The sequence below is a fragment of the Pelodiscus sinensis genome, chromosome 9 (genome assembly GCF_052426305.1).
Source record: "Pelodiscus sinensis isolate ZL-2025 chromosome 9, ASM5242630v1, whole genome shotgun sequence".
In the NCBI taxonomy this organism is placed as follows: domain Eukaryota; kingdom Metazoa; phylum Chordata; order Testudines; family Trionychidae; genus Pelodiscus; species Pelodiscus sinensis.
In genome coordinates, this window is record NC_143060.1 from 32,055,776 (window position 1) to 32,080,294 (window position 24,519).

At 41.9% G+C, this 24,519-nt stretch overlaps 2 protein-coding genes and 1 long non-coding RNA gene across 6 annotated transcripts in view; 1 reads left to right on the plus strand and 2 right to left on the minus strand.

The window, feature by feature from the left end:
- The window catches only part of DNAI3 (dynein axonemal intermediate chain 3), a 54,031-nt gene extending 53,396 nt beyond the window's left edge, over positions 1 to 635 (plus strand). For all 3 annotated transcript variants that reach the window (XM_075936377.2, XM_075936376.2, XM_025183175.3), the window contains exon 23: positions 259 to 635. In XM_075936377.2, coding sequence (XP_075792492.2) covers positions 259 to 393 — 135 coding nt within the window. In that variant the 3' untranslated portion in view covers positions 394 to 635. The remainder of the gene's footprint in view (positions 1 to 258) is intronic.
- An 8,717-nt stretch (positions 636 to 9,352) lies between these two features.
- Positions 9,353 to 16,699, minus strand: LOC142830575 (uncharacterized). Its single transcript, XR_012905945.2, has 3 exons — positions 15,924 to 16,699; positions 14,017 to 14,207; positions 9,353 to 13,121 (listed from the first exon to the last, which is right to left on the minus strand). It is a non-coding gene; the product is annotated as an uncharacterized LOC142830575 (long non-coding RNA).
- A 2,404-nt stretch (positions 16,700 to 19,103) lies between these two features.
- Positions 19,104 to 24,519, minus strand: part of SYDE2 (synapse defective Rho GTPase homolog 2) — a 53,776-nt gene continuing 48,360 nt past the window's right edge. For both annotated transcript variants that reach the window (XM_075936378.2, XM_075936379.2), the window contains exon 7: positions 19,104 to 20,161. In XM_075936378.2, the coding sequence (XP_075792493.2) occupies positions 19,671 to 20,161 (491 nt within the window). In that variant the 3' untranslated portion in view covers positions 19,104 to 19,670. The remainder of the gene's footprint in view (positions 20,162 to 24,519) is intronic.

The window sequence follows — 24,519 nt, forward strand, 5'->3', positions numbered from 1 at the left end:
TGTCCTATTGCAAGGGCTTGAAAAATTAAATCGATCCAATAGCTCTGTATCAACCTGACTAATAAATGATGTTACCCACCTGATGAAATGACAACTCTGTGCACGTGGTTCTCAGTGATGCTCCATTCCTGATTATACAGTTAATAAGGAGGAGGTGAAATAGACAGCACTGATCACTGACTGAAAAGCAAAGGAATCGTATTCATGTTTCAAAGCTAACAACAGCTAATAAAGAACTATTGATTACTTTTTCCTCAGAAAGTGGCTGGTGGACAGAAATCAAGAGAACAAATGGAGGAGCAACTGAATGTAAATTATGCAGATTTTCTGGATGAAGAGAAGAAGATCCTGACAGCACTTGGGCTACTGAAAGTGACAGACAGATTTGCCTAGAAAAGAATGTGGTGAATGTGCAGTTTTTATCCCAGGAGAGGTTATTTTGCTTCCTTGCTTTCTTGGGAAAGTTGTATATATTCAATTAGCAGTGCCTTTAGTATGATAACTGTACATATGAATCATTTCACATCTATCTTACTAGCTTTGTTAAGGTGTTTGCTCATAGCAGCAGGTAAGAGTAAACTTTATTTATGCATATTCCTGCACAGTCTTTCATTAAAAAATATAGTTACAAATGAGTCATCTCCTGGTTTAATAGCATTATTTTAAGTTGTCCTATTCTTTTATTGTACAGTGAACCTCTCCAGCACTGTGGCTGCTGTAAAAATATTCAATTAAAAAAATCTACTCAGTAAGTCAAATAAGACCACACCATCCTCCCTTGCAAACTGTTCTCATTTGGATAGAATAAAGATATTAATATTTCTGCTGCTCAGCTCCCATAAATTTCTTCATACCAACTTACTTCATCTACAAAGCATTCAGTTCCCCTGGAAAAGCTGAGAAGAGATTATTTTTGTAGCATGTCCCGAAGGTCCCAAATCTGGGCAGGTCATGAACCAAGGGAAAAAGAGAGCTCTAAAGCCAATGACATTCTGCCACTAGCCTTCTTTGGTTTATACCAGAAGGGACCTGTCAGCACCTCAAGGTGACAATAAATGTCCTGGTAACATATGAAGAGAAAGAGGTAGTCCTCTGAGGTGGCTGGTATTGAAGCCTTTAAATGTCATAAATAACACCACACATTTCACCTGGGCACGTCATGAAACCCTAGTCTCCTGTGCTCTTGTTATGGAAGCCCAGTTCATATGCTAGCAGGGTCATCCTTAGGATTTATGGGGCCCTTTGCAGTATTATTAGACTAGTGTCCCTATGCCCAACGGTAGTCGGGGAGGGAGTAGAGATATTAAATTTAGATTGAGTAATTGAACAGTGGATGCAATTTGAATCCACTATTCAATTAGTTGATAGAGCGCTTCCGCCTTTGAAATGTAGCAACAGCACTAGGGCTGTTGCTACACTTCAAAGGCAAAAGTGCTGAAGGGAGCATGGGGCCAACGGGGTAGTCCCCTGCTGGCCCCGTGCTTCCCACGGTGTTTCAAAGCGGCAGACTCTTGCATTGACCCTGAGCTCCATGTGGCACTGCTGCTTTGAAACGCTGCGGAGAGCCCAGTCCTAGGCAGCATTTCAAAGCAGCAGCACTGCACGGAGCCTGGGGCCAGAGGGGGAGTCCCCAGCTCCACACAGCATTGTTGCTTTGAAACGCTGCGTGCAGCCTGGTGACACCCCAGCTGGCCCGCATCTGCATGCGGCGTTTCACAGCGGCAATGTCGTCTGGAGCCTGGGATCTGGCCTCAGGCTCCACGTGGCACTGTCACTGCCACTTTGAAGTACCTGCTCCTCTTCCCTCCCTCCTTGCTTCTTCTTTCTGATAGAGACAGCAAGGGGAGGGAGCGACTAGTCATTCACATCCCTAGGAGGGAGACCACAATTTTTTTAGAAATGTGATTTTATAATCTTCAGCAAAACACTAATGAAATATTTTTTAAAGCAAATTGTAAACTAAGATCTTGTAGACTAACACAGTAAATTCAGAAACTGACAGTATATACCTGGGGTTGGTAAATTCCTGTTAAATGGCTTCATTACCACTGAATGGCTCTTTCACAGATTTGATGTCCTTCTAATACCAATCCCTCTGGCAGGCTTTATCACTTTTAAATTAATTAGATCCTCTCCAGAGAAAGCAGAGTCACAGAACACGGATAGGAAGAGGTGGGTGGGTAGTCATTAATACCCAATGGTGCCCCAAATGTTTAGGTGTCCTACACAATTGCGTACTCAGCCTATGGATAAAGATGACTCTCTCTGTTAGTTATGTTTTTAAAAGAACAAATATGAGCTAAATACTCAATGATGAGATTTTGATGAATCCTGGTAACTTCAGAAATGATGCTTTAGTGGCTTGCTCCGATTAATGGAACCTGGAAGTGTGTATTCCTTACCTAGTTTTCCTGTGTTGTAATTAACTACAATTTGCATATAGTTAAAGGCAAGCACGAGATTCTTTTAAAAGTGTTCTTCATAAATTTCATGCTAGATGGGTCTCGTTATTCCTATCTGACATTTATTTTAAGGTTCAGTTCATAGTTTGATTTCAACTGATTAGGAATAGTGGAAAGATGGATAGGAGAGTAGTCACCAAGGTACTGTAGGCTCTCACTTTTTTATTTGCATGCTGCAGTTTTTGAAGGTTATTTTGTGAAGAACTGGGTGGTTCCAGATTACCAATGGAATCTTTAACAACATGAAATGCGTTGTCAGGCTCAATCGAGCTTTGAATAAATGTCACAAAAATCACCAACATAATAATTGACACGGAGTGGCCATTTTGTTGTCAATCACTTTGGAGGGACCAAAGAATGTAAATGGAGACATAATTGCTTTCATCTCTGAGGATGTTCACATCTGATGAGGGCTGAGGAGCACTTATAGGGAACAATTCTGCTCTTTTTGTGGAATCGAATGAATACATTGTGTGGAACACTTTGTGTGAATGGTATAAGAACCAAATGAACAGACTAGAGCTCTCAACCAGGACTATTTCTGATAAAAACTCTGTTCTCATATTCCTTGGTTCTCTCACAGATCTCTGATGTCATGGCTGTGTATCAGAACACAGCTTAGCTGTATAAGGCCAGTGTAAGAGTTCTTATTCAGTCCTGAGTCCCTGCCCTGTGCTTGGGCCTGTACGTCCTAGCCCTGTGGCCCCTTTAAGACCAGAGCCAGAAGGCAGGCCAATCAACCAACAATTCCCTCACCATCAAAATGGTGGCCTGGGCCCCGGTTCAGGGCGAGGCAGGCAAATAAACAGTCTCGGCAGTCCAATGCCAGCCCAGGCTCTGGTTCAGGGTGAGGTAGACAAGCAAACAGTTTCTGCGGCACAAGTAGAGAGGGGAAGACTGCCACCCAAAGGCAGAGGCCCTCCCTACTCCACCACGTCCCGGCCTAGGGCCCTAGCAGTGGCAGCCTTGCAGCCACTGGGGTAAGCAGGGGATCCACACCGAAGCCTGCTGACCCAGTTTAAAGGGTGATCAGATCCGCCTGATCATCTGTTGCTTCCCCTGGGCCACTTCCAGAATCCCCCTCTGGTTGTACCTGTTCCCCCAGTCAGGGGTGGTCCCCAAGGTCTGTATGGTTCCAGTCTAGCGGTAGGGAGAAAAGGGTCCCTTCCTCCGGGCTAGGGCTTGGTGGCCCAGGCCAGTTGCCCACAGCCATCTCCTCAGCCTTCTCAGGGTAGGCCTCTGCTCCCTCCAACAGCCAACCCCTTACAGTGTTTCTGGGCCTAGCTTTTATACTTCCTGCACCTCCTCCAGGCTGCTGCGGACTTAAAGGGGCAGGCTCCAGCTCAACCCATCCAGGCTCAGAGAGGGGTTCTCCCTCCTCGGAGTCAGTGAGCGGCCACCCCTGCTCACTACAAGCAGAAAGCGTTCCTTCTTCAATAGAGAAATCCACAAACCAAAATCCTGAATGGATGCAAACTGGATCTTGGGGAGAAACTGAGTACAAACATCACAGCACTTGATTATGGATGTTCTCGACACCGACTACATAGGGCAAAATGGTCCCACGGCAGTAGCTTGAATTAGAGGGATACCAGCAAGTTATAATATACGTAACATTTTCTTTTAACTAAAATTAAAAGAACTATTTACATTCTAATTGCTTTTCATGATGGATGCTTTCTTGTTTGTTTTAATTTCTGTCTTTTTAGGCAATGGAAATAGATTATTCAATTCCTCTTATGTCTAGTTAGTTTCATGTGCTGGTTCTAATACTTTGCAACAGATGTCTGAGTTGACAACATTACAGTGAAAATCTTTAAAATAAAGAAAGTTTTTATTCACAGAAAGGTGTAATTTGTTTTAGCTTTTGTAAAATCTTATTAATAGGCCTAAAATTTGATCCAAATTGACCTGCCAATAAAGCCTTAAACAACAATATCATCATGCTTTTGCTTTAAGAGAGGCAATTAAATTCTTAACCCATTCTACTGAAAATATGCTTAATGGCACTCTCTCTCACTTATATATAAGTTTTTCCTGCTATGCAACCAGAATAAGATCGTCATCCTACTTGGAAGTGGAGTTGCAGTGTCTCACTTACTTGCACTTCAACTGGAACCAACTGCGAAACTGAGCTCTGTCTGTAGATCCGTCTGTAACATATAGTACATAAACAATAGACTAATTACCAGGTTTTTTTCTAAACAGCTTTGTTCACTTTTCTGTATAACACCAGTGCAAGATTTATATAATCAATGCAAAATTAACAGGTTCTCTGGCCAGGAAAGTGGCCAGAGAGAGGGGGCTTGACAAGTGTAGCGAGCACAGGGCACAGCTCCCTATCAACTATATCAATTTACTCCATGAGAAAATGATGAATTTTAATTTTGGACAGTCTGTATTATGTTAATTTACAGCTCCATGTAATTTGTTTTAAACAATAATATGTTTTATAACTTTGAGGCTGATCCTTTTCCTGTTAGAATGTGCTGATCCAAAAATCACAAATCTAGCCATTCCAGTTTCTGCAGACTGGAACCTCTCTGCTTAAAATAATCATTTTGTTCATCAGATTATAAAAGGATTCCTAATTTAAGATTAATATATGCTTAAGCAGAAGACTAGACCCATAAAATATGTTATATTAGTCCAGTTTTACTAAACACATAGAAGATGTTGCTGCTTGGATTTTCACTGAAAAGTAATTCTTCCTGAGAAATGAACCATGTGCTATACAACAGCTTTAATATCCACAAGTGTAAATGAGTTACAGCCTCATTAATATTTATATTCATCCTTTTTCTGCAGAGGTGACTCTTTACATAATGCAGTGTTCTGCCTGTTGCCAGGTTTCCAAAGCCAAGTCAGATACCATGTAACTGAGTAGAGCCTGTCAAATGGAAATTAAATGTATCAGAGAAGGACAGATTAAACTCTATACGGGTGAATTCAGTTTTTCCATGACTCACTGAGCTGTTTTGAGGGTCATAGACTCCTATCAAACTAGTGTCCATATGGTTGCAGCAGAAACTACAACGCAAAAGAAAACTGACACATGCGGATCTTTGCCAAGAGAAATTTTTCTAGACCAATGATACTAACTACAGTGCACTACTTCATCAGAACAAAGGCTATTCTAAAAACCCTGGAACAAGATAGCTATGAACTTCCTGTCTACAGAGAAATATAGAGCACAAACAGGTCTTACAAATATAGAGATTACAAACAGGGAAATGTAAAAAATGGCATAAACCTGCAAGGGCTGGTGTCTCAAGGTCCTACCCTGTTAGTTACATTTAAGCCTGACTAAGGCATTAGAAAAATGTACAGTGAAAATTGAGTATCACTAAACCTGGACATAATTATAATGCGACATTCAAAAAGGAAAACCGAGTGCCTGTGTGGTTAGAAATGAGATCTATAAAGCGCTCAACCTTTCATTTTTAATTTGAAGTTTAAATACTATTACACTCACATTATGTGGCTCCTCTATATTAAGCAATCGCTACATCAACCTGTAATAACTACTTTCCTGACATCTATCATACTGTGTTTACAGCTGGAGAGCCAATAAAAGGGGAACACAGCTCTCTTTGCTAAATCAACATTTAATAAACAAATTGATGTGCCCAGGTAGGTATATGGCAACTGTCCCACCGCTAGCTAAATTAAAAAGTCCTGTCTGTTGGTTGTGAGGCCTATATTTTATTAGAGGAACATATGACTTTTCAGATCAGCATTCAGAAAATTTTAGCTAACAGATTGCTCTCCACAGATACATTCAAATTAATCAAGTGATTATTGAAAGTACCTGGACTATCCTGTTGCAGTTTCCTTTTACTAAAGCAGAGAGGAAGTCACAGATATTCTCTCCCTTAAACCACTTTTTAAAAAACCTCTAAAAAATTCCTCGCCACAGTCTCTACCTATCCCCCATGCTCCCCATCATTTCAGAGGAGCCTGCTGGAAAACAGTGGGGATTGTTTGCATGTTCTTTCATAGGACCCAGTGTTCAGAGGTTAAAAGAGGGATATCACATCTTATCTGCCTCAGTCACTTCCATTCAGCTGCTGATTCCTTGAGATTCTGAGTCTCAGAAATCAGTACCAGATTCTAAGAACTGCAACAATCTTCATAATGGATGTAAATGGCATAATCTGCCTATAATTAAAGTTTATTTCTAAAGTTTCTTTTTATTTAATTAGTGGTTGGCTTTTAGCTTGAGCATGAAGGCATATATGTTTTAGCCTCTCCTTGAGCTCTGGATGTTCTGTTACCTGTGCATGTGTCTAATCCAGCCCAACCAGTCTTGTACCAGAGAACTCCATGACAATTATACATCAGCATGTTTAAAAGTCTCAGAGGGGAAGTCATGTTAGTCTAACTGAAAAAACAGTGTATGGTCCTACAATACTTTAGAGACTTAACAAAAAATGTAGCTGGTGTCACGAGCTTTCGTGGGCACAACCTACTTCTTGTTGTATAAGGGGCAAACTCCCAGGGAAAGCCTAGAAATAAGGCTCCTGGAAGAGTGGAAGAAGCACAGTACATGCCATGCTTCACTCATGGTTACAAAAGTATCATCAAACCGTGGGGGACTCATTTAGGGAAAAGTGATCCATTTCTAGCTAAAACTATTTCACCCACGTTACACCGGTGCTGGAGGATGAAGGAGACCATAATCTTTCACTTTAAAACCCACTGTTCTGGAGCATTACATGTTGTTTCAAAGACTAAATTGTTTTTACTGTGGGGTAAAACCTTATACTTGGGGTCAGAGGTTTATGGCCTGGCACCAAAATGACCAGATGTGTCCTTGGATTATGAGATTTTTTTCTTCTACTTCACATAGTTTGGAATAGCTTAGGCCTGCCAATGGGGGTGGGAAGGAGTGAGACTAAGGGGGCAGTCGCCCTGCAGCCCAGCAATTCAAAAGAGCCTGGGGTTCCTGGACATCGCCACTGCTACTGCAATAGCAGCCAGAGCCTTGGGCCCTTCAAATTGCCCCCAGAGCGCCACATACTGTGCTCTGCGCAGCCTTAAGGTGAGGGCTGGCTGACCTTGGCCACAGTTCCCTGTAAGCTGAGCACATGGACAGCCACCCGGGAGAGATTCAAATGTCACCCAGCTGACTTGCAGAGTGCCCATAGCACCCACAGCTGGCAGCATGTGTTTCTATTGGTGGTGCACATCTGCACATGCCTTGGTGCACACAACAGAATTGATTTTGCACATGGATGGAAAATATTAGAAAGAACATTGCCCCCAGCCCTGCTCTTACCACCAGAGGCCCTGCCCATTCCAGGGTGCAAAGCCAATCCCACAATCATACCTTGCCCAAAGGCCCATGGAATCTGTTGACCCCATGGAATAGCCTCACCTAGCTTTCTCTACTGGTATGTCAATAAAACATCTAAGCATGCTGTACAGCAGTCAAAAAAAATTGAAGAGTTCACTCAATAAACCTTCACCCAAATTCCATCAAGAACTTGACCAATCCCTAACATGCTGAAGGCCTCTTTGACTAGCAACAACAGTTATAAAAATTGCAAGAGATTTTAAAGACAAGCCGGGGAATGCAACTTGTCTCATCAAAGGGCAGAGTCTAAGCCATAGCCTAAACATGAGGATTCTGGAAAAGCCAATGAGGTACAGCACATGGAGTACACTGCTTGCTGCAAAAACAGCTACCTAGAAGCCTGGATTTTATACACTAAAATATGATCTAAAAGTTCACTGCAGGGCACTGCTGTGGCAGGCAGGTGCAGCCAATGAAGACTTTGAAGTGACTGAGAAAAGTAATCAGTCATTGTGGTTATCAACTGAAAGGCCAAGATGATATTGTCCATCAGAAAATGTCAGTACAGGCAGTCCCCGGGTTACGTACAAGATAAGAACAAACCTACAGTCCCTAAATTGAATCTGTATGTAAGTCGGAACTGGCGTCCAGATTCAGCCGCTGCTGAAATGACCGCCAGTTCTGACTTACATACAGAATCAACTTAAGAACCCCAGGCGTCCCCAAGTCAGCTGCTGCTGAAACTGATCAGCAGCTGATTCCAGGAAGCCCGGGGCAGAGCAACTCTGCCTCGGGCTTCCTGTAGTCAGCGCTGGTCAGTTTCAGCAGAAGCTGACTTGGGGACGCCTGGGGCAGAGCAGCTGGGGTGCTGCTGGGTTGCTCCAGTAGCGCCGCTCCTCGGTGCTACTGGACCAACCCAGCAGCACCCCATCTGCTCTGCCCCAGGCGTCCTGATTCAGCCGCTGCTGAAACTGACCAGCAGCGGCTGAATCAGGACCTGGGGCAGAGCAGCTGGGGTGCTGCCGGGTTGGTCCAGTAGTGCCCAGAGCAGCGCTGCAGGACCAATCGGCAGCGCCCCAGCTGCTCTGCCCCAGGGTCCAAAACAAAAGCCTGGTCTGCTGGGGGGGGGGCACACTAGCTGCGCCCCCCCCCCCCAGCAGACCAAGGACACGGGGAGCAGAGCCGCAGCGGCAGCGGGGTGCCGCGCCTCTGAGGCTTTGCTCTGGCAAAGTCTCAGAGGCACGGGACCCCGCCGCGGCTGCAGCTTCAGTCCCGGTGCCTGTGGTCTGCTGGGGACGGTCCCCAGCAGACCACAGGCACCGGGACTGAAGCGGCAGCAGCGGCGGTTCCCCGCGCTTCTGAGGCTTTGCTCTGGCAAAGCCTCAGAGGCGCGGGAACCTGCCCGGTGCCCCTGGTCTGCTGGAGACGGTCTCCAGCAGACCAGGGGCACCGGAGCAGCTTACGAACGGGGCTCTCTCGCCCTGGAGCTCGCAGGTAGCAATCCGCCACCTCGACCTCCGGGGCGAGAATGCCCCGTTTGTAAGTGCAGATCCGACGTAAATCGGATCCGCGTAAGTCGGGGACTGCCTGTACACCATTGTCCATTAGACCGGGGAGGTGCAGGAACTCTTACCAAGACTAAAAGTTTTCTAAAAGCTATGTTCTAGGAATTATTTTGGGGAGGTTCTAGGACTAACGTTGTGCAGGGCATCAAACTAGATTATCCTTCTGGCCTTGGAATCTATGAATCTATTGTTTGATTCATTTCAAACTGGATTTAACAAAGTGGATGCCTGAGGGGATTGGTAATGGGATGTAGGAGCCTTTCATCTCTAGGTCCATGATTCAGATGTAAAGGCACAAACCTTGTGGGGTGATCTCGGAAGCATCCCCTCAGGAGAGTTTTCATGGGGGGGCTGTGAGTAAAGAGGGGGCAAAGCTGCCTGTCCTTGTAGATCCTAAGGGTCTGCAGTGAAAGAAAGGCCCCAAACATTCTACATGGATAGCTCCTCCTCTCCCCCATGGTTATATTGCTCAGAATTTATCCTGTGTATCTTTCTCTGGGTACTTTTTAAGAGACTGCTGAGGGGAGCCCCAGTAGGAGCTAAAACATCAATCCCTGGGAGTTCAATCTAGAGATCTTGTTTTGCAGAAAACAGCTTGTTCCCTGCTTGCTTCCATGCCAAGATACTCATGAAGTGGTTCAAGAAAGGGTTGTTGGAAAGCACATCTCTAGAGGCAACACTGCCTCTGCCTTTATTCAAGGCAGGTATTCTCTTCTCGGGTAAGCAGGAGCAATGACCAGCTCTATCATTCTGTTGTGCATCATGGGCTCTCCTTTGGCAATGGCTCTCACATGAGAGGGTGATCTAATTGCATTCTTGCAGATTCACCCTGATTTATGAGTATCACTGTCTGGCTGCACTGTCTTCATTAGTCATTCTTCCTCACAATCTTGGGGCTATCTATTAGCAAACATATGCCCTTAGTGTTCCACAAACAACTGGAAGTTCTTTTTCACTCTTTACTTGCAGTGAGATGGTCCCAGACTCCATCATCTTACTCTTAAAAAGAAAAAAGAGAAAAACCCCACAACCTCCTAAAAGTTTAGAACTGATTGGTAAAAGGTCAGGCCAAAGATTACATTGAACTCAAGGCAACTCGAGGCATTTAAGTTATTTTACAAATTACAAAACATAAATATCCTAATTCTAATTACATGGCATAGGTGTGGAGAAGAAAGAATATTTAAACAACATTCAAGATACCTTAAAGGGAACTTTTAAAATAAATAAAGTGAGGTGCACAATTAATTCAACAAGCAAAATCATTGTTCAGAAGGGGTTAGGAAAGCTTAGAACATATTGTAAGTATTAGATCATCTCTCTAAAAAAAAAAAAGTGCTGTCCTGCATCTTTTATTGTCCATATAATCCACATAAAGTCTTTTTGTGCAAGTAACATGAGCTGAATTGCAATATATGGCACTTGTGTTAATGTAACCGCGAGAACTTTCTCAAGGGAAATGCAATTTTTTATTTGATTCTCATTCATTAAACCAAAACAGAAATCTGCACAATATGAAGTTTAATATTTGGATCAGATAAAAAGAGAGCCTAGTGGTCAGATCTGACTTTTCCCCAGATTTCATTAATATTGAACATTTTTGGACATTAAGTTTAAAAAAAAATGAGTGAAACATAAAATGTACCAATGAGTGTTCATGTGGCACCTTTGAGACTAACAAAAATATATGTAGTATCATGAATTTTCATGCCTAGAAAAGCTCATGATACTGCATATATTTTTGCTAAGTCTTAAAGGTGGCACAGGACAATTTATTGTTTTTAAAGTTAGAGACTAACACAGATACTTCTCTGAGACTTTGTAAAATGTTAGTTTCCTAAAGTTACTTAGTATTGTCTATGCAGTCACAGCAGAAAAGACCAAATGCAGCAAACCTCAAAAAGTTATTTGTAAAAGGTTTGTCACCTCAGCCAAGTGATGGTGTGGAGCTTGGTGAAATACAGACCTGTCTATCCCTACACCTATTGCCTCAGTCAGTACACAAACATCATGTCATCGAGCAAAACGCTTTCTAGCGACTAGGAGTTTTTGTGCAATTAAGAGAAAACATTCCACTTCCTTTCAGGTTGGAAAGGCCCTACTAAGATAGGCTCCTGTGGGGCTTAAACTATTCTAAAATGGCTTCCAACAGTCTGTCCTCACAGACAACACAATTCAATATAGCCCCACTATACAATTCTCTCAACTGTTGCTGGTTTGTGAGTGGATGCACTAGGAAGTGCCAGCTGTTCTCAGTGGCTTCTTTGGAGGAATTGGGGAAGGGAGGATGAAGAATGCATCTCAGATTGGGAGGAACTGGGACAAGCCAGGTACATTTTCAGGTAAGAGCCTATACAACCTAGGTCTCTGCATAACTGTTTTAAACCTCTGGGTGCCAGATCCTCATATTGTGGTAATATTTACACAAGCTGTGGATCTATTCCTTCTACCACTTTATTCTCTCTCCAGAACAGCCCAGACTGCTCAGAGCCTGCCCTTGCCAGTCCCAGAGAGAAATCCAGATGCACGGTTACCCCTGCCCCCTCAAACACTGAATTCACTACATTTCTAGTAAAAATGACCCTACACAACTACATCTTGATTTGGTTCCTGCAAAGACTTCTGCTGCTATGGCTTGGATGCACTAATCTGGGAAACTGACTTGACAGCAGCATTTAAAGAGTTCAGAGAAAGGGTTGTACATGGCAAGCAAACAGCACTTGAAAGCCAGACTCCCTGAACTCCAGAGAACACTAGAATCAGTTCTGAATTAAAGGAATGAGGGAGAATATAGTTCAGTCTGTGTACTGATTGTGATAACATTGCAGGTATCACAATTCTTCCCCCATTGTGAATTACACAATAGGTTTACATCCCTACTGTGCACAAGTAATTGCCTAGGACTAGATTAACCAATAAGCAACTGCTTGCATTCCTCCCCCTTCCCCCGCTGCTTCTGTATCAGAGTCAGCAAGGGGAGGAAACAGGAGCCAGTGCTGGGGGAAGCCGGCTTAAAAGCCTGTTTCCCCAGCACCAGCTGCATGGTTCTTCTATCAGAGGCAGCAGTGTGGGGGTGGGAGGCTGCTTCAGTCTGCAGCAAGCCTAGACCCGCCACAGACAGAGACTGGTCCCCTGCAGCAGCCCCTGTCCGCGGGGGTCCTAGCTTCCTGCGGACAGAGGCTAGAGCAGCTTCTGCCCACAGACAGGGGCTGCTGCCACCCTGTGCTACTGCCTCTGTATCAGAGGCAGCAGAGTGAGGTGGCAGGCAGCTAGTGCGTGGGAAGCTGGTATTCGAAATGGCTCCCCTGGCATCCTGTGCGGTTGCCTCTGATATAGAGGCAGCAGTGCGGGGTAGCAGGGGCTCTTTGGGAGTGGGGCTGGATTGCACTGGTTGCCGGCCCTACCCCCAGGGGCTATAGAATAGTCGAGTAACCAATAAGAATTCATGCAGTTACACAACTGTTCAATTACCCGAGATTGAGAAGGAGAATGTAGAATCCTAGGGCTGGAAGAGACCTTAGGAGATCAAGTCCAGCCCCCTGCCCAAAGCAGAATCAACCCTAACACTGTGTCATCAGAGTGTCAGGGTTTCAGTTTTACTGGTATCCATCTGTTTGCTCCATACTTATTTGATCCTTTCAGCACTTACTAAATGGTTGCTGTGCAAAGTTAATACAGACTTTCATAAACGTGCTTGTAAGAGTAGTTCCCACACTGGAACTTCCAAGTGTCTCCGTTGCTACATCTGACAGTCTGGAAGCAATAACACTCCTAGAGGATTTTTGGTCGATGACACTGAAAGGGGAAAAGGAAAGACCAAGTTGCAATATGGGCAAAGCTGTACCAGGTGTTTCTTTAGAACATATTCAGTGGTGAGCACATTTGCAGATGACCACAGAATAAGGAGGGTTGCAAATGCATGAGAGAGCAGGGCCAAAGCAGACTCCACAACTCTTCAATCTGGCTGCAAAGGGGGGCTTTTTGGCCTTCCAATATGACTACAGATTAACCAAATTGTCACACCAGGTCCCTTTGAATTGCCATGGGAGTACTGCTCTGCCACTCCACACGGCTCTGAGAGCTGGGGGGAGGGCCCAGCGCCACAAGTCCAGCAGTGCTAAGGACTGACTGCCCTCGACCCTACCCCTTCCACCTGAACCGCTGCACCTTCTGGGGGCATGGAGCCAGCCCCCCACACCTTCCCTCCAGGCCCACAGTGGTGGCCAGCCCCACTGGGAAATTGGCACCAAGATCTGTACTTCTGATCATTCAAAGCCACTGTCTTACTTATCTTTGAGAACTACTGATGAAGAGCATTGTATTTTGTATCATCTCACATATGGGGCAGCTAGGACATACAGAGTTTAGCTGATTTGCTCTTGCAGCAAGACAGTGGCAAAACTGGGGCAGAATCCAGGTCCTCTGACTCCTATCAGTGTGGTTGTCCGCTTAGCCATTCTGTTTCTTTGGCAATACACATCTCAGTAGCCAGAGCAATGTGGGAAGGAAATGTCAGCTGCTTCCCTCAGACAGAAGGTGTTTCTCATTGTTTCCTGATACCTTTCCCCTGGCTGAGTTACTGATTATCTCTGTCTGACCTTGAAGCAGTCAGAGAAGTAAAGCTGGACCACGTCCACTGAGGCACATTAAGGTTGATCAGGATGCCAGGCCTGTCTGGGAATTTACTTACCCTCGTTGGAGGAAAGGGTGAGGGTGGGTCTGGTTGCCGTGAAATCTTTGGTGTCAGAGTCTCTAGGCTGGAGGCAGAGAGACTCCCCACTCAGCTGTTTTGTTCCTCCACAACAACCAGGGTAGTGAAACTTTTGAAGCTGGTAGTTCCCGACTTCTTCACAATCACACACCTTCCCAATGGCAAAGAGGCTGCATGGTTGTTTGGGAACAATAGGAAAACAAGTTTGTTTTAGTGGGGTGTGATATGGTTACACTCCTACTCTCTGTAATGTTGATTTCCAGTCTCCAGGTATAGGCCTTTACACATGGTACTGGTGACTGTCCCACAACCGTAGCCTCCACAACTCTTCAGGAGTCACAGACTCACATTCCATCTAAATTACATTAAAATAGAATCACGCCATGCTGCTAGGAGGAGACCCTGTCCTAATGGCACCCACGGTCACCAGATAAAGAAACAGATCTCAAGCTGGGTAAAGAAAAACTTAGTTTAACAGCATTTCATCTGGCAAGAAACTGTTTATCAATAGTTGAGGTTTTGGAATCCTCAATCTATGATTACAGTCCTCACTTTCCTACTGTTTGTCTGTAGGATCTCGGTCTAGTTTTCAATTGTTTCTGTCTGCTGCATAATTAACTTTGCTAGCTGCAAATCAACTAAGGTGGTGGGGTATAATTGGTTAGGTAATTCTGTTACAGAATACAGGCCCATACACGGGCCAAAGCACCCCCTTATAATTTCCAAGTGAGCATGCTCTGGCCGGCCAGGGGAAGACAGGAGCGGCATGCTGCCCAAGCCTCCTTCCCCCATGCTCTGGCTGGCCAGCTGGGGAAAAGGCTGGGCTGATTTTCCCACTTAGTTGGGGGACCACGGGCAGTGTTCCTTCTAAGCCGAACAGCTTCACAGGTGATTAATCAGCCCCACCCAATCAATCAGCTCCATGCACTGAGCCCCTGACTGGGCAGGGCTAATTAATCACCCTTGAAGCTGTGCTGCAGTGCAACTTAAAGGGAACACTGACCGTGGCGGGTGCATTCATACCCTTGCGGTCCACATTTACAAAAGATGCACCCTGCCCCCCAGAAATTCCTGCATCCGGGTTTAGTGTGTTATGATATGATTGGTTAGTAAAATTATCCTCTCCATGGAAATCTTTAGTAAAAAATGAAAGATTTATGCAATCTGAAAAGAAATCAGAGTATATAATAAAACCAGAGTATAAAATAAAATAAAAAATTGGTTAAGGAATAGCCAAGCAGGACTCAAGTTTCACTATATAAACTGGGGTCCAAGGAGACCAGCATGAAAGGAAAAGGGAAAGAAAATGAGAGGAAAGGAAGAGCAAGAAGAAGGTGTAGGAAAGACCTGGAAAACGAACTCACCTCCAAGACAGAGACTAAGACCAGAGCTTCCAGAACTCCTCCGCACAACCGTGACGTGCAGCAATCAGGATCCAGAGAGACTGACCTTGCCTGGCCAACAGGGGAAGTCTGCCTGCCTTTATCAGGATTGGTGAGCATCACACTGTGTGCTTAGCATGTGTATTCTGTTTGCTTGGTAATTATCAATAGAAAATAAGGATATTACTGTGTAAGGCTCTTTCAATGGTGAAAGATCCTGCAGACCCGCAGGAAGTTACACCCTGAGCCCTAGGAACTGGGTAAGGGTGAGTGTCTCTAGTGTGTGTGAATAATAAAGAAATCTGTGCGGGTAACACTGGGGCTCTAGCCACCACTGCTGCTGCAGCAGTAGCCAGGAGCTTTAGTCCTCTCTGAAATGCCAGGCCTCTGTGTAATTGCTCCCTTGGTCCCCTATTTCCACTGGACCATAAATTATGTCATTTGATTAGTTCTCTCTCAAAGCATGCTCTCTGCACATCAGCAGACACACATACAAATATTTACATGTCCACACTTTTCTTATGGGAATGCAGCTTGTATACATGTGAGCTGGATAAGATTTCTTGGCTGTTTCTGCACCACCTTCCTTTGCGTCTCACTTCTCATTATCCAGGACAGAAGAAAGGGCACATGGCTCAAAGGCAGTGCCTGTGAATTACACAGTGTTCTTTAAAATCTAGTTTTTAAATCCTTCCTGGTAGTAAGAAGTCCTGCAGAATGTAAATCACTACACTACCACCTTAATGAGCTGTTCTGGAAAAAACTCACAAAAATGGATCAGTCAAAAAAAAATTGACTATCACTAAAATAAGCATTTCAGGCCTTATCTATGGAGTTCATTGGGAGTTTTGCCCAGGTAAAGACTGTGAAACTTAAAGCTCATCTTTTGTATGCCACGAAGATCCATCTACTGGAAGAAATTCTAAGTTCACTTTGCAAGAACCACGCTCTTCTAATTCCTGCATTTATCATCCCTGATTATGGGGAATTCATATACTAATCCAGTTCTTTAAGAATCTTTTACAAAGCTAAATCTGACAGAAGGACAAACTTGAATATTATTATATAAATAATTCTGTAAACAGGCACTGTATATATCAAACAAAAAATACCCAGAGGGAATTATGTCTTTTACAAGCTGTTGTGATAATTAGTTTAAAAGCAAATGTGGCAACCACAATCATTCAACAGCAAAATAATTATATTATTATATATGTCTGTCTGCACCCCTACCTGCAGTTAAAGTTCTTTGTACAAGATCTCTAAAAATCTTAATTCATTACAGGTCATTTAGTTATAGTGTCATTAAAATATTAAAGTTTAAATTATTTTTGCTAAAGCAATGTGTTTGCGGATTAAAATGTAAACACATATTTGTACACTTAAAAAAAATCAAAGAAATTTCACCAAATAGTTTTGCTTAATGAATCCATTTGTAATTTGTAATGTCAACACAGATTTTAAGAAATAATATGATTTACAAAAGAATATTTATGTAAAACCATTTTAATGGTTAATATATTTATACAAACAATATAGAAACAGGTTGTTCAAAACCATCAGCATATCTTTGTGACATACCAAGAATTGCTATCAAAATTACTGATTTCAAAGTTGCTTACAAAACAGAGCAACTACAAAAGCTATTTTTCAAAAAAAATCCTGTATGAATGCAAATGCAACACAGAAACCAAAATACTGCGTGAAAAAAAGAGTTTACTGCAAACCACAAGACTGTCTAGCAAACAATTAACCAATATATTTTTGTCAATGCATAATGTATAGTTGATAGTTTAAGGTATGTTTTTAATAACCACTTATTAGACTTCATATACACAAATAAACTAGACTATCACATTTTGTTCTCAATTCCAATTTTTATTTAGAATTAAAATTTATAGTTTAAAAATTATAAACATTCTGTATAAAAGTTTAAAAAAATACATTGATTTATTGATAAATGTGTCAGGTTAAATTTACATTTTAAAACAATGTTGTATTGCATATTTTAACATTTATAGCAAAAATAAATTAATGAGAATGAAGAAATCATTTGAAACCATGCTAAGATATTCCTTTAGAAAAAGGTGATAAAATTGTACCCTTAATTCTCAATGCCATTCTACCATAAATAAATAACTATAAAACCTGGCAATATATAGAAGTATGTATTAGCTTAAATGCACTTACCATAGGACAATAGGAAAAATATGGAAGGATGCTCGCATACTGAAAAGAAATAAGAAAATTTTAAATCTAATAATGCCAATTGGTGAACACTGGATTTTTGGATTCCCAGTAAAAATGCTGTGGCCTATAAATGTTAAACCCATGGGTTTATGTACTTTTTGCTTTCTATGGTATAACAAAGCTGGCTTGGGTTTTTTTTTTAAGTTAACAAAAATATTTCCCCTGGTTTTTTACTGTAAAAATTCAGTTATCTTCCACAAAAGACTCTGTGGAGGATGGGAGGTATGTTTGCATTAATTATAAGATCACATACAACAAGGAAATGAAATCTGAGGAAGGATGTGATTTTCATTATGTTTAAACCTCTGGATTTTGTTTGTTTTGATCATCACTTATTTAACTAAAACACTTAGGGTATGTCTAGACTACATGGCTCCATCAACAGAGTCATGTAGATGAGTTTACTAGAGATAGGAAAATGAAGCGGCGATTTAAATAATCGCTGCTTCATTTACATCAAATTGGCCACCGCGCTGTGCCGATCAGCTGTTTGGCAGCACAGCACGGTAGTCTGGATACTCCACACTTGACAACGGAAGCCTTTGTCGACCGCTCTGGTAAACCTCATTCTACAAGGCATAACGGAGCGGTCGACAAAGGCTTCCATTGTAGACCACGGAGCGTCCAGACTACCGTGCTGTGCAACCAAACAGCTGATCGGCCCAGCCCGGCAGCCATTTTGATGTAAATGAAGTGGTGATTATTTAAATTGCCACTTCATTTTCCTATCTTTAGTAAACTCATCTACATGGCTCCGTCGATGGAGCCATGTAGTCTAGACATACCCTTAAAGGCAAGGGAAGGAACTGCCTTACATAGATATTTATAATCTCTGACCCTTTAAATAAGGGCTGAGAAAGTTCCCAATGAGCATGAGTCATGCTATATGACCTCCAAAAGGTAAAGATTTAATAGTCTGCTATTTCTAAGGTAAAGAAAAAGCACCCCCCAACAAAAGAATTAAAACCCAAAAAGCCTTCCAGATAGTCTTTGCAAGTCAGAAAGGATTAAAAAAAATAGCACAATTCTTTCCATCCTCCCTCTTTGCTTGAAGGGCACCTTTAAAGGGAATAGACAGATTCATTGGAAACATTTAAGAAATGCTGGAATACTTCTTAAAACTAAACTGGATGGTTTCTTAATGCAAGTTAATAGTCAACAGCTGTGAACTGAGGCATAACATTTGACACATAAGGTCATTTATATAAATCATTCACTATGTCCTCGCAGCACACATATCTGTGCATAAAATCAAGTGCTACATTGCTCAAGCAAATCTTTATTTTGGCATCACAATATGGATCCCTTTAGAAATGGTGTCCTCTTCTAATTCAAATTTCCCACCTTGCAATATAACTATCCACACACACATATCCTCAATCATGTCTTCAGATATATGCAAACAAGGTTAGAAAAATATTTAATTTTTGTAGGTTTAAATAATTATTGAAAGATGTTAATACAAGAATGCAATAATATTCTGTACAATTAAACTTTTATATGCGTATAAAAAGCATTTTTTTTTCATAGCAGCCTTTGAGTTGAAAATGAAAAGGTGACACACATGGTAGAATGAGATCAACCTAAAGTTCATGCTGCTAATCACAGGCCGAGATCCTCTACTAAGAGAAACATCCGTACCAGGTATAAAGTTTTAGGAAGGAAGAGAGCAAAGATTGCACCTTAGCTCCTGGCACACAATGTCCAAGCTTTGTAAGTGCATCGTACCTTGAGGTGGCGAGTGGGTGAGAGAATCACTGCTTCTTCAGATCATTTCACATGGTCTTAAAGGCCATGTAAGATGCTGAGGGTGAGGCCAATGTATTTGTCTAATGGGAAGGAAAACAATCCACAATAAAGGAATGGCTACATTGGACTTCTTTATTCAAGGGAGGCCACAGATTATTCCACAATACATTAAAAAAAGCCAGAGTGACTTTTTTTTGGAGAAGGCAGGTGAAGTAACAGGGAGACACCAACTGCAGGCATCAGGCAAGGAAATTAATAAGTGATATTTAGTTTGTTTTTGTTGAGTTCTCGCTCCAAGTTTCCTATCAGAGTATCAATACTTTCTTGTAGGTCTTTGAGATTTCCTCTGTGGTCCACTGCTGAATCTATTGTTTGCATTGTCAAATAGGTCTGAAGTGTATGCTCTTTGGATTTTGCATGTTCAATAAGTCTATCTGGTCCATCTACTTTGCTGCAATCTTCTCCACTTTCTGTGTCTTCTGAAGGAACATCATCATAGTCTGCTTCATTTAGGGTCTCCTTTGGGTTTAAAAAATAGTTTTCCCCACAACTGCTCCAGTCTCCTGCATAGCGATTACTTGAGGGACTGTCTAGTCTGGCTGGTCTGGGCCTAAGTACCCCCGACAGTTCAGTACTGCTCAAATTCAACATCTGAGGCCGCTGCTTCTTGGGTCTCAGATAATTCAAAGATGACTGGTTCCCTGGAAACAGGTTTGCTGATTCTTTGGAAGTTGAACATTGCACTAGAACAAAGAAGAAGTTTAATGAAAATCATAACAATCATAGTGTTTTGCAGAGACTAGCAATGCAAGGTTGTCCTTTTATTTTACTCTGCATTACACAGTCAAAACATGCATTAATACATGCAAACTTATGGCCAACACATTCCACTATTGTTTTTTTCCTATTGTCTGACATCACTTTTCAATTAGAAGGAAAATCTAATGGAAAGCACAGTTTTGAAGATTCATGCTATATTTAATCTGCAACTGAAAAGCCTATTTGAAAACAAAAAACTTCCAGAGCATTGATAGCTATAATAAAATAATAATAAAATGAAGGCAAACTGCTTAGCTCACAGGACACTTCCAAACTAATAAAAGCAGGCATAGCATATAGAGCAAGGGTGGGGAACCTTTTTAGGGTTGGGGGCCGCCAACCCACAGAAAAAAAATCAGTCGGGGGCTGCACACAAGTGAGAAGCAAAAACAACAACAAACGAACACAAAAAGCCCTCACTGACATGGCCCCCAGCTGAGAAAGAGAGACTGCCCATGTTCTCCAACACCAGAGCCTAGGGGGGCACAGGCTAGTGGATTCTATGTGCTCCTCCTCTGCAGGAGGATGGTGTGAGGAGGGTGATGGAGCGCCAGCACAGGCTCCCTAATGGTAGGGGGGAGCCCCGAGCTTCAGATCCAGGCAGGCAAGAGGCCATATGTTCCCCCACCCCTGGTATAGAGGTTAAAAACAATACAAATGTCTGAGAAACACCTAAAGAAACTGAAGGAACATCAGAGTTGAACTCTTGCATTTCTCTTTTGTCCCAAGTTTTATGCACTGTCAACAGAAGCTCTTTTGTATTAATTTATCTAAGCAGCCATAACTCCATGTCCAAGATAAAATACACTCAAAAAGGTTTGATGTTTGTTACCTGAACTCATGATTACACAGCATAAGTTACTAAGACGACTCCTCTGTTATCAGCTTCCTACAGTAAACAGTACAGATACTTTTACTGACCCATGCCTCCTAAATATCTGAATGTCTTACTGCTGCACAGTGGACTATTACCGCTTGAAATTTAACAAGCAGGTTATGCATTCTCTTTCACTGCTAGAAAGGCCTTGTACATAAATACCTAGAAATCAGGAAGATCCAGATTCAGTTCTCTTTTTAGTAAATTTCATAAAATGCTCAGTCCTGGGAGGTCTTGAATGCTCTCCCTAGCCCCATATAACTGGTCTCTACGTAAGAATTAGCCTCCTTTTAGGTATCACCACAGTAATCACCGAGACCTTTCTTAGCTTTTTGTTTTCTTTTACATTAACAGAAGTTTCTCTGTTTGGACTATGCTCCATTAAGATGAAGGGCTCATGGGTTAACAATAACTTGCCAGTTTTGCCCTATCCCACAGAACAAGGACCATTTGTTTTTGCTTGGAAAAATGAGGAAATTGAAGTATTGCACAACAACAGGATTAACATCAGATTTGCTAAATCCACGGGCAAACTATGTTTAATAGACTGCGATTTTACTTCTTGAATCAGAATGTTTTTACCCTCAGAATAATGATTAACATTTAAGCATTCATATTTTACTGTAATTCCACTGTGGTCATTGTTCTGCATAGTTCTTGTAAACCAAAAGGTACGGTACAGTATTGGTCTACACACTTATTTCAGAATGGTGGAAACACTTCTCTACTTATGGCATGTTTTGCCTGCTTACCAATATTGCATGAGCCCATCTAAAAGGATATCTTTAGCTACTCTAATTTCCCAGAAGAAACAATCATGCTGGGAACTAAACAAGCAACTTGTTTAAATCACTCCTTAATTGGCAAGTAGAAATACAACCCATGTTTTCATTTCTGTAGGCTGAATTAGCCAAACCTATAGCAGGCAGCTTCATGTCAATGTCTGTTTAGTCTTTATGTTAAAGAAGAGACCCAGTGTAACAGTTGCACATTTGTTACATCCTGAAGGAACAGGAATCCAGGCCCTTCAAGCATGGAGGGGGAGCCATGACATGATCCCTGTCAGACCAGAATATGGAAGACCAAAAGCAGCTGTTCTAGCTCTTCTGATGGGAACTCCCCACAGGGCTTTTGACAGGCTTCACAGGATTGAGGAGACACAGAAGCAATCCTGGCTCCCCAGAAAGTGCTGGTGTAATGGCTGAGAATACCTGACTAGCAATTGAGCATTAGAAATCTCAGAATCCAAAACAAAACACCCCAAACCAAACAGATGATAGTTTGCATACTTCTTCTGGGTTATTCGTCCTCTACACAATTTAAATGTCCTAATAAACTCAATTTCTAGTGCCAGGATCTAAAGTGTAAGTAGGTGGTCACAGATCAGTACTGCAGCTGTGGTAGACTTTAAAATAGCATTAGCCTCAGGTGCAGAGTGATTTTGTGCCAGACATCTTTGGCAGCAGCAGCACCACCAATTCTAGCCATATTCGCAGGGTGGAAACCATTGCTTAAGATAGTGATAAAGAGGTATGCATGAAGGCTGAGTCACCATTTGTCCCACAATATTATTTATACCGATCAGTGTCTAATGTAGCACAATAAACCTTTGAGGCACATCTTTAAAATACTATTCCATGGTTGTTCAGAAACTGGGCATTTGTGTGTGCATTGATAACTGCAATAATTCAAATGGGCCTGCAGAAGATTCTTGTGTTTCCCTCTACTTATTTTTCTCATCCTATGCCTTGCATTTATTTCACAGCTCCACCCAAAGACTGATTACACCTTCTCAAGCTATTCTCTTACTTCAATAATTCTAAAAATTCAACAGATAATATCCAGAGCTTCTAGCTAGATAAAGCAACACCCATTTTGAGATCTCCCCCCAGGAAAATAAGCCAAGGTACTCCTGCTGAAAAACAAGATTAACATTTAAAATTTTGATTTCAGATGCCTTTACTTCAAACTATATTATTAGTAAATATGTGATCTTAAAAACAAAAAACAAAAACAAAAAAACCCCCACACTTTTGAAGTTCACCATTACTCCCACTTAAACTGTAATAAACTGCAGACTGCATTCAGTATGCATACACCTGGCTTGCACTTTCTCTGCTAATCTAACCCATCACCTTACTTCCAAAAGAGAAACACTCCAAAATCTAAAACAGTTTCAAACGGCCATTAACATTTATTTATTTCATTCTCACAAAACTTGCCAGAAAAATGTTTAATTATTTCCCTCACACAGTCCTTTCTACTGTTTTCTGGAATTAAATGCTTTCAGAATCATCCAGTGAGAAATTGGGTCTCTCTCTGTTCTAAATTTTTTGCAGATAGAAAGACCTGGAGAATAACTGTTATACATCATGGGAAATGTGGCACTTCCCTGTTTTCTAACTGGTACACCATTTTTAGTTTACCCCAACCAAATGATGGATATCAACCTTAAATTCAGTTGTGACATTATGATGTACAGAAAAACTATTTTAGATAAGTTCTAAGGTTTTGTAATAATTTCCTCTCCTTTCTGCTCTTTTATTATGACTCTTGGTATTAATATTAACACTTCTTTTCTTAAACTGATTTTCTGTAATAAGCATGGCATACACAGACTTCATCACTTGCCATCCCAAACACATGCCACAACATACCCTCATACACTTACTATATATCTGCTGTTAACTATTACAAAAAGATACTGAAAAATCTCAGTTGTCTCAAACTCCACTTTATAACTATGATACAGCAATAGCTGATCCTGTTTCGGTGGATTACTGCAGTGTTTTCATAAAGATCCAGTTCAATAGCTAGCTACTGAAGAGAGAAGAAAGGGGAAAGTACAAAAGTAATTCTCAAGGGGCCTAATCCAACACCCAGCACAGTTTGTACAAGTCCTTCCATTGATTACAATGGGCTTTGATCAGATCTCTGAACCCCTTAGGAAATGAGATATTAGCATCTTTCTGCCTGGAGCACAGAACCGGAGTGGAACCTTCACTTGCATTCTGGCAGGTTCAATAAAAATATTAGCGTTTCCCTTCCCTTTCACTAGAGCCTGTTCCCATGGGCTGCTAAGCATATGAAACCCCCCAGTGAAGTGAATGGGATTTATGGGTGCTATGCACCTCTCAAAAACTGGCTCATTACCTATTTTTCTAAAGCTTTCTACTACACAGGTATACAGATGGAGTCTCAAATCCATATTGAAGCTTCTAGCCACTACTGTAGTACAAACAAGAATATTCAGCAGGCTTTTTATGGGCTTTTAAATGGCATAACACAAAAGCAATCTATATCTGTTCAAGATAAAGCCTGTAAAATAACCAAACTCATTAGAAACCGGAGTTAGGTCATGTGTAAGAGCATTACCACTAGGTGGGGTCTTTTGCATTTTTCTAT